The 15,277-nt window shown below is 25.1% G+C and overlaps 1 protein-coding gene across 1 annotated transcript; it reads right to left on the bottom strand.

The window, feature by feature from the left end:
• Positions 1–13,311: 13,311 nt before the first annotated feature.
• On the bottom strand, positions 13,312–14,124 carry LOC145840469 (AMMECR1-like protein). Its single transcript, XM_082947738.1, has one exon. It carries the CDS (start codon positions 14,083–14,085, stop codon positions 13,501–13,503), a length of 585 nt encoding a protein of 194 aa, XP_082803864.1. The 5' UTR covers positions 14,086–14,124; the 3' UTR covers positions 13,312–13,500.
• Positions 14,125–15,277: the final 1,153 nt, after the last annotated feature.

Here is a 15,277-nt window from a genome sequence, read left to right as displayed (position 1 = left end):
CTAAATTGGATCATTGCTCAAAATTAGGGTTTACCAAATGGGGAAAATTCATCCCTTTTGGGGAGATTTTATTAATTCGGGGGCAATAACAAATAAAAGGGTCAGATTTTGAAAATTTTGGTGAGCAATAACTAGTAAGGCGGCAATAACACTTACACTACATATTCTAGGGTTTGTAACAAAAAGTAAAATAAGTTCTGAGGTACAATTAGCAGGAGACTTAAACTTACATTAGATATTAGATAGGTAATTAACAGGAGCGATTATATTTTGAAAAGGAGATGATTATGAAAGTGAGTTTGAGAAACCCTGCTCTACAACATATTTCACTTGAATAGAATAATTCTGCTTTAAAGCTAGTTTTATCAATAAGCTATTTTTATTGTTGTAAAAACGCAAACTGTAAATTGAAAAATCAATTACTGCACTCATAGTATACTTATTTTTCAATATGTTTGTAAAATACTACACTTATATATTTTTTTAATGACTAATAAGTACACAAAACCTTGACTCATATTTTAATTTGAGCAAGATGTGTTTGTCTATGAAAATATGTACAGAATTGAGTATTATATATATATATATATATATATATATATGTACAATGTTTATTAAAAAGACTGTTTTTATACTTTCGATGTATTTTACAACTTTAAAAACAGGTTTAGTTATTGAATAAAACTAAATCAAGGTATGGAACAGCTAAAATAATTTGTTTTACCAAAATTTGTTGGAGCATTTCCGACTAACTACTACCTACTAGTTAACTATTTATTGAAAAAAATCAAGTTAAGAATGTTTTGTAAATAAATTTCTTGAAATAATAAATCTATATTTATCTCCTTAAACTCAAGTTGAAAACTTTAATTGTTTCTCTTAAAATAAACTAAAGGTTTACATAAAGTAAAAATAACATAACTTTATTAGTCCTATTATTTATTATTTAGTCATTTTTTTAAACAAATTTAGTCTCTCTAAACACAAAAATAAGTTAAAATCTATATCTAAGTTAAGTGCATCAAGCTATCCATATTAATTAGCTTACAAATTTTACAAAACTATAATTAAAATGTTATCTTTAAAGAAAAGTCCACATTTTATGACACACTAAATAAATCAAAATTTAGTTTTACATACAAGTATAAAATAATATAAACTTTAAAGTAGTATATAATTAAGAAAAATTGTTAAAAAGTGTTTAACTAATATTTTAATAATATTTTGAAAACAAATATAGTTTTAAAACTGGTTACAGCTTTTATCCAGCAACTCTAAAAAAAAATTGGCTTTTATTACAAAAAGTTGTTTAAGTATGCTAGAACAAGTTTACTTTAATAGTTACTTAAAAAACAGACAATTTACAATTCTGCTAAACAAATAATACTGTTTTAATATATTTCAATCTTTTCTAAAAAAAAATACTTCAAAATTTTCAAACCCAACTGTTAGGTAATATTGAAATAAATAAAAACAACTGAAACTTCAAAAACGTCTTTGTATTTTAAAAATACAATAAGGTAAAAATAATAACTAAGTTTATCGCAACAACTTAAAAAATAAACTGTACACACTGTATAACTCAGTTTTTTAATAACAATACAATAACACGTTTGGTATATCATTAACGCTTCACATTTGCCAATGACTGATTATAACTAAAAGGTCCTGAAAACCTTCATCGTTGCAAAAAGAAGAGTTTCAGACTTTTTTTTTAATAAAAACTTGTAAAATATTAGTTATTACAATATAAAAGCAAAGTTTATGTGTTTTTACTAAAACTAATTAAATTAATAATATTAAAGTTCTTAAATAGATATAAACATAATATTTCTTGTAGATTTTCATTTCAAGTTTCAAATACAAACTTTGTATAAAACTAAGAACAAACAGTATAATTCATACAAAATTAAGTTTCTATCCTGAAAGCCATACAGGTGGAAAAAGATTTTCTACTGGTTGTTAAAATAAGTTTCTTCAAAAGTGAGAGTTATTAAACAGTTTATATAATTTGAGATGGTAAAATACTTGGCATTTAAACTCATGAGCGTAATATTTTTATTCCTATTTGTTGAAAATTTACTAAAAATTTTCGTTTTTTGAATTTTCAAAGTTTCTAGTAATTTTTTTTTCCATAGTAAGCACTTGATTTGATACATCAGATTTATAACATTAAAAGTTGGTTTATAAGAGTATCAAAAAGTATTTTTCTGTTAAAAAGACGACTTTTCTTTAGGTTAAAAGCTATTGTGTTTTGAAAGTACTTTAAAATTAAGAATAACTAGTAAAAGTTGAAAAATGATTAAAAATTGTGAAATAGATAGATTTCAAATGAGAGTAATTAGTAATTTTCGATCTTTAGTTTGCACTTTCTATAAGGTACCTCTTATTAGCTCCAATTTTAAATTTTATGTATTTTAAGTTACTTAGAAATACATTAAGTTGTAAAAGGTCACTAGTTGCTATAATAAAACTAAAATAAATATGATCAGTTTGTAAAAACAAGTTAGACCCCCCTATATGGCTTTAAGGTAGAAAGATTTTGTTTTTCAAAAAAATACTTTTAGTTACCTACAAAATCTAAACACTTAATAGTTTCAAAGGAAGCGATATCTTATAGAATAAATTTACAAAACCCAATCGATAGTTTTTAATAAATTATTCGATAAAAACACTACTATCTAGTTTTTGAAAATTATATACAAGTTTAATTAAAACTATGCATATTCTTTAATTAATACTTTTTTTTAAGTTTATCAAAAGTTTTTAACCATTAATATTGAAAGTTAACTATTTTTGTCAAATTTTGTGCTAAGATCTTCAGAAAAGGGTACATTATTTTCTAGGTAGAACTTTGAGGGAAGAAATAAAACAAAATCTTAAAATTATTACAAATGTTATTTACTGACTAAAAAATAAATGTTTTTGTGGTAATGCTAAACATTGACTTTTTTTTTTTATATTGTACCCACGATGAATTAAATTCTAATAATTCTGAGCTGTTATGAATTATCTGTTTTTTATAAATTTTTAACATCATAATCTTTAAATTATACTTAGACTTAAATTAGACTTTACAGTACTTGTTTCCTTTTTTTTTTTGATATATGGTTAAAATAAACTTTTAAACTTAGTAAACTATGAATACTTTTAACATATTTTTTTTTTATTAAGCAAGCTAAGGTTCGGTCGAAAAGCTTTTTAATTAATTTAATAAAAAAAAATATTTATTAATTTTTACTTTATTTTATGTGTTTATTTTTTATGCTTCGAAGACCTTTTTAAGCAAAACTTAGTTTGCTAAATAAATTTTAGAAAAAAATGCATTTGTTCTCTTTTAATGAAGTAGATACCTCTAATCGTTCTCCCACAATCAAACCTGTAGTATACTTTAAGTACTTATAACTTTTTTTTTTTTACCACATTATCGTATTAACTAGATCTATGTTTGAACTTTTTTTCTCAACTTAAAGTTAAACTTTTGCATCTTCCCTTTAAAATTTTATAACTATTTAAAGTGTAGAATTTTTTAATTGTCAATGTGAATTGTCATGTATCCATCCTAGACAATGTTTTAGCATAAGTTGTGACGAATGGCTAAGCAACGTGTCAAAACATTTTTCTTACATTCAAAATTAAGTTTTTGTTATACAAAACTACAATAAATATGAATATTTTTTATTTTCAACTAAAACTCTTTACAACTTTTAAATGGTACATAGTTATGCTGCAACCAAAACATATTAGAATGTACTATAATAAGGATCAATGAAAATAATTTTGTTTAAGACCTAACTGCTTTGTTTATAAACTTTTAGAAAATAATGTTTGTTTTTTTCAACTATTTATTGTTTAAAGACCAGGTTTTTAGAAGGTCTTATTGTACATAAGAATAATACATTTTTAAATTCAACCTTATAAATAATTTAGTGCAAAATACTTATTTTTATCAAGAGTATAGTTGCTTAAAAATAATTGCAAAACAAAGCTAATTTTGTAATAAAAAATCAACGCTCAAAAAATTACTAAAGTTTTACTTAGCAACATCTATTATAATGTACTTTTTAAGGTAAAAATTTGAGATATTAATTTTTAAAAAAAGGGAAGAATCAATTTATATCATTTTTTATCATCAATTTTAAAATAAAAAAACACATATTCTTTTTTTAAAAGTCAGCAAATTTTTTCCTGATATACTGAATTATTGTTTATTTTTGACCTCTGACAAGTTTAGATGTAACCTTGAAAATGTATACTTGAGTAATTTGTAGAATTAATTTCTCTAAAAACTTTTAATAATTTTTTAAAGTTTGATGACTGTTTAATTGTTTTAATCATAAACATCTATATAATAAAATTTGTGATAAACTTTCAATCATCACATAAGATTGATTTTATATTTAAGTATTTTATAAATAACAGTGGGCTATGACCTGGAAGTTAAAAGTAATTTTTGTAGATTTTGAAGAAACTTTTTGGCGTTTTACAAATTGTTAACTTTTAATACATAAGACCATGTCTGATAGTTTTACAAGTTACTAAATTATTGAGTAAATATTAGTTTGTATTTTATTGAAAAAAAAAAAATTTGAAAACATTATAAATATCGTATATTTTAAATTTTATTAAAAGTTTTTTTTTTAAGTTAAGCTACGAATGCTCATTTTCAAATGGTTTTATTCTTATGACATAAAACTTTAGGACTTAGGTAACTTTTTTAGTAAAAACTTTTCAACTATTCTTTATTTTTTTTAGATACTGTTAATATATAATAATACTATGACTTATCTAATTTTAGATTTATTTTTTTCTATTATGCTACAAAATTTTGTATAAAATCAAAAGTTAATTTGTACTTATGTTTTTAAATTAGCCTAAGGAAGCTTAAATTTATTCATTTTTACTATACGTTACTTACGTTACAAAAAATTATTTTTCAAAACATTTTAATAAAGTTTATTTTTGCAAATAGTCGAAAATATTAAAAAACTAAACATCGATATCGAAGTTCAGACTTTAAGTGTCAAAAAATTTTCATATTCAAGCTAACTAATAAGATGATTAAATAAATAAAATAAATAACATAATTTCAAAAAACCTAAAGATAATATTTAAATGCTTTTTTTAAGTTTTAAAGGTTTGCACAACAAAAGATAATTTTACTTTACATAAAATGGTTTTTTCAGTACAGTTTAAATTTTAATGTTCTTACTACTATTATACATATTTATTAAATGCCAAATTTAAAACTGATCAGAATTTTTGTTAAGATTAATACTCTTGGTTTCTTTCAGGGTCTAAAAAAATCTAGCCAATTTTGGAAAATATGTAGAAAAAATTTTCGTTAAAGAAAACTTTTTAAAGTTGTAAACTTTAACTTACATTTAAAGAAAAATATATATAAATAATTTGTTAATAAGACTAGTTAAATAAATCTAACATAATTTTAAAATGCATCACAGATTTTTATTTGTTAAAAAAGTAAAATTAAAGTCTAAAATCAATTCAAAAAATAAGGGAAAAGTTCACAGACTTTTTTCAGAGTTTATTAACTACGTAAAGTTTATCAAAATACTGTTGTAAATGATAGATTTAAATTCTTGTAATAACGATTGTTTTGTCTAAACTTCGACAGTATTTATCTACTATCTATTAATTTAACTACTATATAATTATCTGACAATATATAACTGAAAAACAACACACTTTAAAGCTTTTGTCATTTTTTTATATATTAATATCGCTTGTTATGTAAAGAACGGTACCACATTGGGTCCACTAATTAAATTAGTAGCCTAGCCTTATAATAGGTCGTTGAAAAAGTGTACTAAAAGTGTCTTATTTAGAAACAAAAGAAAATCATTAAAATTTAAAACACTACATAAAAAAGCATTAGTTTGTCATGTAAGATAGCAAAGTTACTATAAATCAACCTATCAAAATACTTTTATTTATAAAGCTATGGTCTAGTATGTCAATAAAGAGCAATTAAAAAGCTTAGCTTTGTCTTTTTCATCAAAAATTTCGTTTAATAGCAATAAGAAAACAAAAACCAATGTTTGTAAACCTACAAACACAACAATTAAAACTTTCAAAAGTACTGATACCGTAAACTTGAATACGCTCGATAGTTTGTTAGTGTTTTTTTAAGGAAACGTTTTGGTATAAATTTAATTTGGTAGGCTTTTTATTTATGGATTTTTTTTCAATAAAAGTGAATATTGCTCGTCTTTAATAGTAAGTCCTTTTTTTTCTAATATCATATGCCAAAACAAGTGATCAAACGGATCCACAGAATTAGGATCCGGCCGGATCAGGATAGTAGTGAAAATAGGCAATATCCGGACATATCCGGATAGTGAATTCTGTAAATCAATATTTGCAACATACATGTAAACTGGTATTATACTTGTACAATAAGTCGTTTATGTAGAGTTATCTTATAATTTCAAACAAAGCTTAACAACCTTTTCAATATAGAGCAAGGCATCCTTTATACAAATACATGGAAAATAGTGAAAGTTTTTAGATCTAATAATCTTTTTTGACTATTTAGAGATTTCAAGAGTACTCGACTAAGTTTTCATACCTTTGAAAAATACCTTTAAAGCTAGCGTTTGTGTAAATTAAAGATACATAAGTTAACGTTTTACTAGAGACGGATCGTAAGTAAAATATTTGCCAACTAAGTCTTATCATTTTTAATTAGCCTGAAAATGATATTACTTGTTCACTCACAACTAAATTATGGTTACTTGACAATTCAAATTCGGACAAGTCAAGTTCCTAAAATAGTGTTAAAAAGGCCACAACTCAAAAAGTAGTATATATTTAAAAATAATTAAAAAAGAGTTCGTAGGCCTAACTAATGGGACCGGGTCAAAATTGCACGAAAACAAAATTGTACGAGGTTATTAAATTGCACGAGGGAACTATATTGCACGAAGATAATTTTGCACCAAGGGTCAATTTTGCACAAATTACATTTTTGCACGAGAGTAAAAAAAAAAGAAAACTAAATTAGAAAAAAAACATAAAAAAAACTAAAAGATAAATTAATTTAAAAAAAAAGTTACTAACTGAGGGTAAGGGGTAACAAAGATATTAAGTAAAATAAAATAACTAATAAAATTTATAGAAAAAAAAAATAATAATAATAATTAAAGAAAAAAGCTACTGACCAAGGGTAAGGGTTTGGAGTAACAGTGATACTAAAAAAATAAAAAGAAACTCAAAAAAATTCAACCCGTGCAAAAATATCTCCGTGCAAAATTGTCTGCTCGTGCAAAAGTATCTTCTTGCAATTTTGTGCACTCGTGCAATTTTGTACCCTCTTGCGATTTCGTACGCTCGTGCAAAATTGACAGCTACCTACAAACACTTTTTTGGTTTTTGGATAATAATATTTATCAAAAAAGAAGTTTAAAAAATTACTTAAAATTACCATATATTTAAACTTATTTTAGCAATATCTAAAAACTACTTAAACATTTTTAAATAAAAATTAAAGTTTGTAGGTATTTATTAGGGGTAGCTGTCAAAATTGCATAAGCGTACAAAATTGCACGAAGGGTCACTTTTGCACGAAGACGCTTTTGCACGGGTTAAATATTTTTATTTTAATTATATTATTTTTATTTTTTTTCATTACCTATATATGTTTTTTTTAAATATCACTGTTACCCCTAACCCTTACCCTCGGTCGGTAACTTATTTTTTTTAATTTTAGTTTTTTTTTATACTCTTTACTATCACTGTTATGTTACCCCTAAATCTTACTCTCGATCGGTAGCTTTTTTTAAAATTATTATTATTATTATTTTAATTAGTTAACTTTTTGTTTTCATGATAATTTTTATAAGTTATTTTTGTATTTTTATCTTTACTATCACTGTTACCCCTAACCCTTACCCTCGGTCAGTAACTTTTTTTCTTTTTGTTTTTTTATTAATTTATCTTTAATTTTTTTTTTTACTTTTAATTTTTTTTTGTTTTTTTTTACTCTCGTGCAAAAATGTAACTCGTGCAAAATTGATCCTTGGTGCAAATTTTCTTCGTGCAATTTTGTGTCCTCGTGCAAAAGTATCTTCGTGCAATTTCATGCACTAATTCAATTTAGTCCCCTCGTGCAATTTAGTAACCTCGTGCAATTTTGACTCGTTCCCATTTATTAGACCTACATACGTTTTTTATTTATGACCATTAAATTTTTTAAAAGTATTTAAGTTGTCGGAATTTATATTTTATGAATTTTTATAGTCATGCACCTCTAATTCATACAGGGTTGCAATAGTTTTTTAAAAAACTTTACATGTTTTTAAGAGTAAAAAACTAAACTTAAGATAAAAAACTGCCTTGAATAAGATAAAATTTTAAAAAAGATACCGTAATGCTACTTAATATTTGCTTCATAATAAATAAAAAAAGTTTTTGATATTTTTTGAATTAAGGCAAAAATAAGTCTTAAAGCATAACAGTTTTAGGTAACTTTTTAAAATCTCAAAAATTGTTTAAAAAAGTCTTGTAGACATTAAAAAAACCTACATACATTTTTAAATCTTTTTCAAATATAAACTGATTTTTGAGATATACTCTTTAAATATTTTTTAAGAATTTTAATTGTCTGAATGGGATATGCCATGTAATCCTGTACGATCCATTTACTGAAACTAGCTCGTCAAGCAGAAACCTTTTGCGTGATACGTAAATTTATTCTTGAGAAAAAAACTTGTGTATTACCATTAACGGAATACTCAGAATCCCCACTCGCGCACAATTCCCACCCAATTCAATTCCAACCCAGAAAAATCCTACCCAAAACTTTTTTGAATCTTTTTTTCGATAAATAAATATACTTTTTTTCAACTATCACTGTTACCCCTAACCATTGGTCATTATTTGTTTCTTATAATTTATATTTTTTTACCTTTATTTAATTATATTTTTACTTCAAAATAATCGGGTGAGAATTGATTTGGTTTGAATTGATTTGGAATTAATTTAGATGGGAATTGTGCAGGTTGGAATTAAGCGTTTCCCCAACTAAGATATAGCTTTCTTAAAACACATTTGCTAATAGTTCGACTTTTTGTACGTTATAGTACTTAAAAATTGATTTTTCAATAGAACTTAGCATTCAATTTTTTATTAATATGTCGGCAAAAACAGTTATTTTTGGTAAGTATGACTCTTCGAATAAAAAAAAACCCTACAAAATTTATTATAGGTTGTGAAGGATTTAAATTAGGGTTTCAAAAAATGGGCCTTTAGTTGCAAAGGAGCCAAAGAGGAGGGCATAAGGCCATAGTTTGAAACTTACACTAGATACACTGAAATTGACGGTGATAAGCAAAAAAAAAGGTCTTAAGCGTATTTAAGGGTAATTTTAAAACGGTTTATTACCATTTCTACCCCGATCACTTCTAACCCGATTATTTCTAACTTGATCTAACCCGATTATTTCTAACCTCCGATCATTTCTATTCCAATAATTTCTAACCCGATTAGTAAAAACTTGTTTATTTTTTTCAGGGTTTATTTAAAAAAGTTAATCTTAACAAAATTGTTCTTAAATTGAAATATAGTTTGTCTAAAACAAAACTAAATGCTTACTGTAGTTTTACTTAAAATATATTTTCAGTACTAATTAATTTTGAACTCATTATAATTTCTAATTTTTTGTTTTGTTAATCTGCTTAAATATATGTTTTTTCATTAAATAAGGTTTCTTAAATTGTTTTTAAATTTTTTTAAATTCTGCTTTGTTGAACTCTTTAAGTAATCTGTTATAACTATATTTAATTTAGATCTTTTGTTATCTACTTAGATTGAATATTTTCAACGCAAGTTAATTTAAAAAAATAAGCCTTTGAAATGTAATACTTAAACACAAAGTTCTTCATATTGCAGTCTATAAGCTAAGCTGTAAGTCTAGCGCAAACGTTGTTTAGTTGTTGACCAATCTTATACTACTTATAGTCATTTAGCTTCCATTTTCAGATTAAAAACTTGCACAAATAGTTTTACAACTTGCAAAGACCTATTCGGATAATGGAATTTAAACAAAAATTTGGCGAATTAACACTTTTGTTTTATTTAGTGAAAAATCAGAATTTAAAAAAAAAACTTTACAAGTACTTATTAAGCACTGACGAGGTCTTTGACCGAAACTTAGTTTGTAAAGTAAAGTCTTGAAAACATGAATTTATAAAACTTTACAAATAAAACAGTTATTCCGTTTCAAAAACCGCAAAAGCATGTAATAGCTGACCGTCTTGTTTTCACTTTATTAATAAATTTTTACTTAGATCTAAGGCAAAAAAAGTCACCTACGCGAAAACAGACTTGTTTATTCGTACAACAAGTTCGAAGGTGATCAGAACTCGACTAGTTGTTTTTCAAAAAGAGTTAAATCAGGTTTAGATAACATTCAAATGTTTTAATTTCGACTTAAAGTAGTATTAACGTTGATACATCTATTCTTTTTAAGTTACCTTAAAATTACAAAATAAGGTTTTTTTTTTTGAGTTTTTACACATAACTATACTTAATTTAACTATAAGTTTTTTTTTTTGTTTTTTTATATCAGTACACATGTCTGTTTAAGTGTTCGTGTTTTTTGATCTATGTAGAAATTTATCAACTAAATAAGAGCTAGACAATCAGCAGACACTACATGCTTTTCCGGTTTGTTAAATGACATAACCGTTTTATGAGTCTTATTTAGAAAGGTTATATATGAAAAATTTGATTTTCCACTAAATAAAACAAAAGTATAGAAATTCGGCTTATGTTTGTTTAAGTTCTCCAATTTATTATCTAAGTAGGTCGAGCAAGTTTTTAACCTGAAAATTGAAACTAAATGACTATACAACAGTAATAGATTAGTCAACAACTACACAACATTTGTACTAGACTTAGACCGATGCTTATAGACAGCAGTATGAATATTTTGTACCTGAATATTGCTATTTTAAAGGTTTAACTTTTAAAATTTATATACGCTAAAAATATTCTAGCTACGCTAAAGACCAAAAGATCTAATTAAATACAGCTTAGTTTAAGAGTTCTACAAAGCAGAATTGTCAAAACAGTTTAGTGATTCTTGTATAATCAAAAAAGTTACACTTAAATAGTGTGATATAAAAAGAAGAATAAAAATAAAGAATAGAATTTAAATAGTGGAACCTTAAAAAAATATTATATATAAAATGTTTCAAGAGAAATTATATTAACATTTAGTTTTGTTTGACACAATATAAAAACAATTTGATTAAAATTGTGTTAAAAAAACTATTAATCCTGATTAAAATAAACCTGAAAATAAACAAGTTTTTATGACTGGGTTAGAAATCATCTCGGGTTAAAAATTATTGGCTTTCGTTTAAAAGTTATACTAGATATTCTGAAGCTGATAAAATTCTGAAGAGCAAAAAAAAAAGGCCTCAGGCGTATTTAACATTACTTTTATTAGAAAGGGGGCTATAACATTTTTAACTTCTTCAAAGGGAGTCAAATAAAAAAAAAGTTTCGGAAATCATGATTCAAATAAAACTAAGAAGTCTGGTTCACCTCTTAAGTTTTGAAAATTCTTAACTTACTGGATTCGACCAGATTTTAGTTTGAACAAAATATCCAAAACTTTTGGATCTGGTAGATCCATTGATTTGACTATTGTTAAGAAAAGTCTTAACGTAGATATTTAAAACTTATAATAATAAATATCGTAAAATTCAAAGCTCAAACAAGATCACAAAAGTAATTGAAGAAATACATTTCAAACTTTTATAGACCTTAGTTCAAAAAATGTGTTGAAATTTAAGTGGTCAGTCACTAACAGAATAACTTTAATTAATTTTAAAAAAATTATTCATCATATAATATTTTAAATATTTTTGATTCATATAAAACAAAATTATAATACATTTAAGCAACTATAGAATTTAGAAATGTTCATTATCAAAGTTAACAAAAGTATGACTTCATAAGGATCTGAACGAATAATGTAAATAAGTGTATTTTTTTCTTGCAATTCAACATAAGTACTACTTTGAATAAATTTAAGTTCTTTATCAAAAAAAATAAAGCATTATTAACCTAGTACTGGACAAGACATTAAACTGTATCCGTAGAGTATAACTTGATAACAAAAATGTATATTCGTACACTAGATCTTTAGACCAAACTTTTTGAGCATTTATTCCCTTCAACATACAATGTAAATGCTTAATCAAAGATAAGCTAGATTTAAAGTTTTAATAAACCAGACTTTGAAGCCTTTTATAAGCGGCGGGAAAATTTTCCTAGAAAAACATGCTCACGGGCTATAGTGTATAAAAAAGGTATTCCGCGGGCCGCAGTTATTTCAAAATATTTGTAGCCATCAACATAGAAACACTATTTTTAATTAAAAATGTGATAATTCAAGCAATAGTAGAGCTTTAGTAATGTGCAGTTATTAAATAAAGAGCCTAATTGTGAACTTTTACCACATTAACTTTCTTTACTGCTGTTTTTAAAAAGCTATATATTGAGCTAAAAAGTACCTCGCGGGCCGCAGATTTTGGTTTTGAGGGCTGCAGCTTGCCTACCCCTGCTTTAGAGTAACGGGCTACAATTACTATAAAGTTTTAAATGGGAGAATTAATTGAAAAAACTTCAAGCTCTACTGTAATCTTAAAAAAAAATTCTAAATAACTCTTTTGAAGAAAATTTAAATTAAACAAGCACCAATTTACAAGTAATATATAAGAACTTTTGTTTTAAAAACATTTAATAAGAAAATCTTAATTATGGTTGTTTTTAAAAAATTACTTTAAGCTAAAAACTGTTTGCGGGCTTAATCTTTCCCATAGATTAAGCTTTTACTATTAGAGACATCTACTTAAAAAAATATTTAAATGAATTTCTACTTTATGTAACTTTGTTTTATCTGTAACGCAAACTTTTTTGAATGGAATAAATATGCACAGCTACTTAAAGCATATCAGTTATAAATTTGTTTTTTGTTTCACATTCATTTGTCATAGAAAATTAACTATAGTTTTTGATGATGTAATTCAGCGACTTAAAAAACAATTTATTCATATATCTCTAAAAGTTAATCACTAATAGAGCGAAGTAGTTTACTTTAGGACTCATCATAACAAAAAAATTAAAAGTAGTTTAAGTTTGTTAATAATTTTTTTTGTATAATTGAGTAATTCTTTAATACACAAGAATATTTCCATTTAGTTAAATATGTTATAACAGTTAATTTAACTACATGAGAAAATAATATTACAAATGTCAAACAGTTTTTATATTAATCAATTGATCTATATTGTTTAATGAAACAAAGTTCAAAAATGCATTAAGCATAAAGTTTTACTCTTGATGAAAATGCTAAGTTTAATAAAGTGTACGGGACAAATTTACACTTTTAGTGCAAATGTAGAATAAAATTGTCCCTCTATAGTAGTTTTAAGCAGTATACAACAAAATGATGTCTACATAACAATATTATGCTTTTTTAGAGTCTATCCAAGCTTGGTAATTTATAGAAAGCTTTTCAGAACGATATCTTTGTGTCTTGACTGTTGAAAGAAAGTTTTCAGTTACTTTTTTTCTATAGCCACCCTTATACAGCAGATTTAAAACAGTTGTTTCCTGGTTCCATCCTTGCTCGCTGCTTACTTCTGGCAAGTAAGTGGCACTACGAACACGTCCGTTGTTCATAAACTCTATACGAATACCATGAACTCCTATTGTCCAATCGAAACAATTTTGACAATCTTCAAAACCAACTAACAACGATACTGTACATGTCAAGCTTGGCAACTCATCTAGTGTAACTGGATCAAAACGGCTGTCTTGCAAGGAACTAATTAAAGCATAGTCCTTCACTCCTTCGTGAAGAGGTATTGCACTGAAAGTACCAATACACCCACGTAGGTCTAGTTCTTGGCCCATTTTCCAAGTCACAAACAAAGGATATGCATCATTAGTAAAAGCAGGACTTTTGACTTCATTTGACCCAGACAGGTTATTTTCGAGAATGTCAAAGCAATACAAGCACATTTGTTTGAGCTCAAGACTTAAGTCCATTATCAATTTTAATACTTCTTTTTAAAATGTTAGCTTTTAACCTTAAAATTTTAATTAGGTTTATTCAACTTCATAAGTGTTTTAATCAATTTATTATGTAAAAAATATCTGAAGTTGAAAAATTCTTTCAAATTATGTTAATAAATAAAATCAAAATAACTTTAAGAAATACAGTGATTAAGGTTTCATAAACATTATTTTTTGTGTTTTTGTTATTTAATTTATTAATTTTAATTCAACTAACATAAAAAAAAGAGACTTTCAACCATAAATCTTGAAAATATTTGCCTTAAATGTACACATTTTTAGTATTTACTATTTAATAAAACAATATATATTTGTAAAATGTTCTTTTATACAAATAAAAACTAGACAATTTCAGTGGTTAGCCTAGGTGTTGGCAAACTGCAATGGAAAATATTCTTTTCAGCTAAAAACATAACTTCTAAAAATAGTTTTTTAAAGTTTTTGTTATAAAAGCCAATTAGGCTGTAAACTTGATAACAAACAGTGCTTTATTATTGCAGCTTTGTCACTCTTTAAGTGAAAAATCTAACCTGAATGACCAAAAACTGTCCTAAGAGACCTTAAGTTGATTGAGTTTAAAAACCCTTTGAAAAAATCTTGATTTGTTAAAAAAAATTTGACAAATTGTTCAAAAAAAAAATTAAAATTATCCTGATTTAAAAAAAATAAACTGAGTCATCCTGAGATTTTCAAAAACTTTTAACTAGCCTGAGTTATCATGAAATTTTAAGAAACTTCAAGCTTTCTTGAATTATCTTGAGTGTATGATAACTATTTTATAGGTATATTATAAAATTTGTGGTTTAAAGTAGTACCATACATTAATTACTACAGTTATTTTAAATAATTGCAACTTGCAGAAAATTTTATCTATTTGAAATTTGTTTCAAAGTTATAATTAAGAATGGTTTAAAGTAAATAAGTGAATTTAAGTACTATTCTCCTCTAAGCTACTAACATTTAAGGCCATAGGTGGGGGGTCTGACATTTTTTTTTACAAAAATTAACTTTGGCTTTTATATGAAAGCTTCAAATACAAACTACAAGCCTGTTTTTATAGAATTTAAAATTTCATTTAAGTTTTGAGATACTTTATTTTTTGTAAAAAGTTTCCGATACAAACTGAAAGCAAATATTTTGGGGTCAACTTTCTCAGAAATTTAAA

This window comes from Thalia democratica, chromosome 7 (assembly GCF_965202585.1).
Source record: "Thalia democratica chromosome 7, ktThaDemo2.hap1.1, whole genome shotgun sequence".
NCBI classification, from domain to species: Eukaryota; Metazoa; Chordata; class Thaliacea; order Salpida; family Salpidae; genus Thalia; species Thalia democratica.
This window is presented reverse-complemented; position numbering and strand designations above follow the sequence as displayed.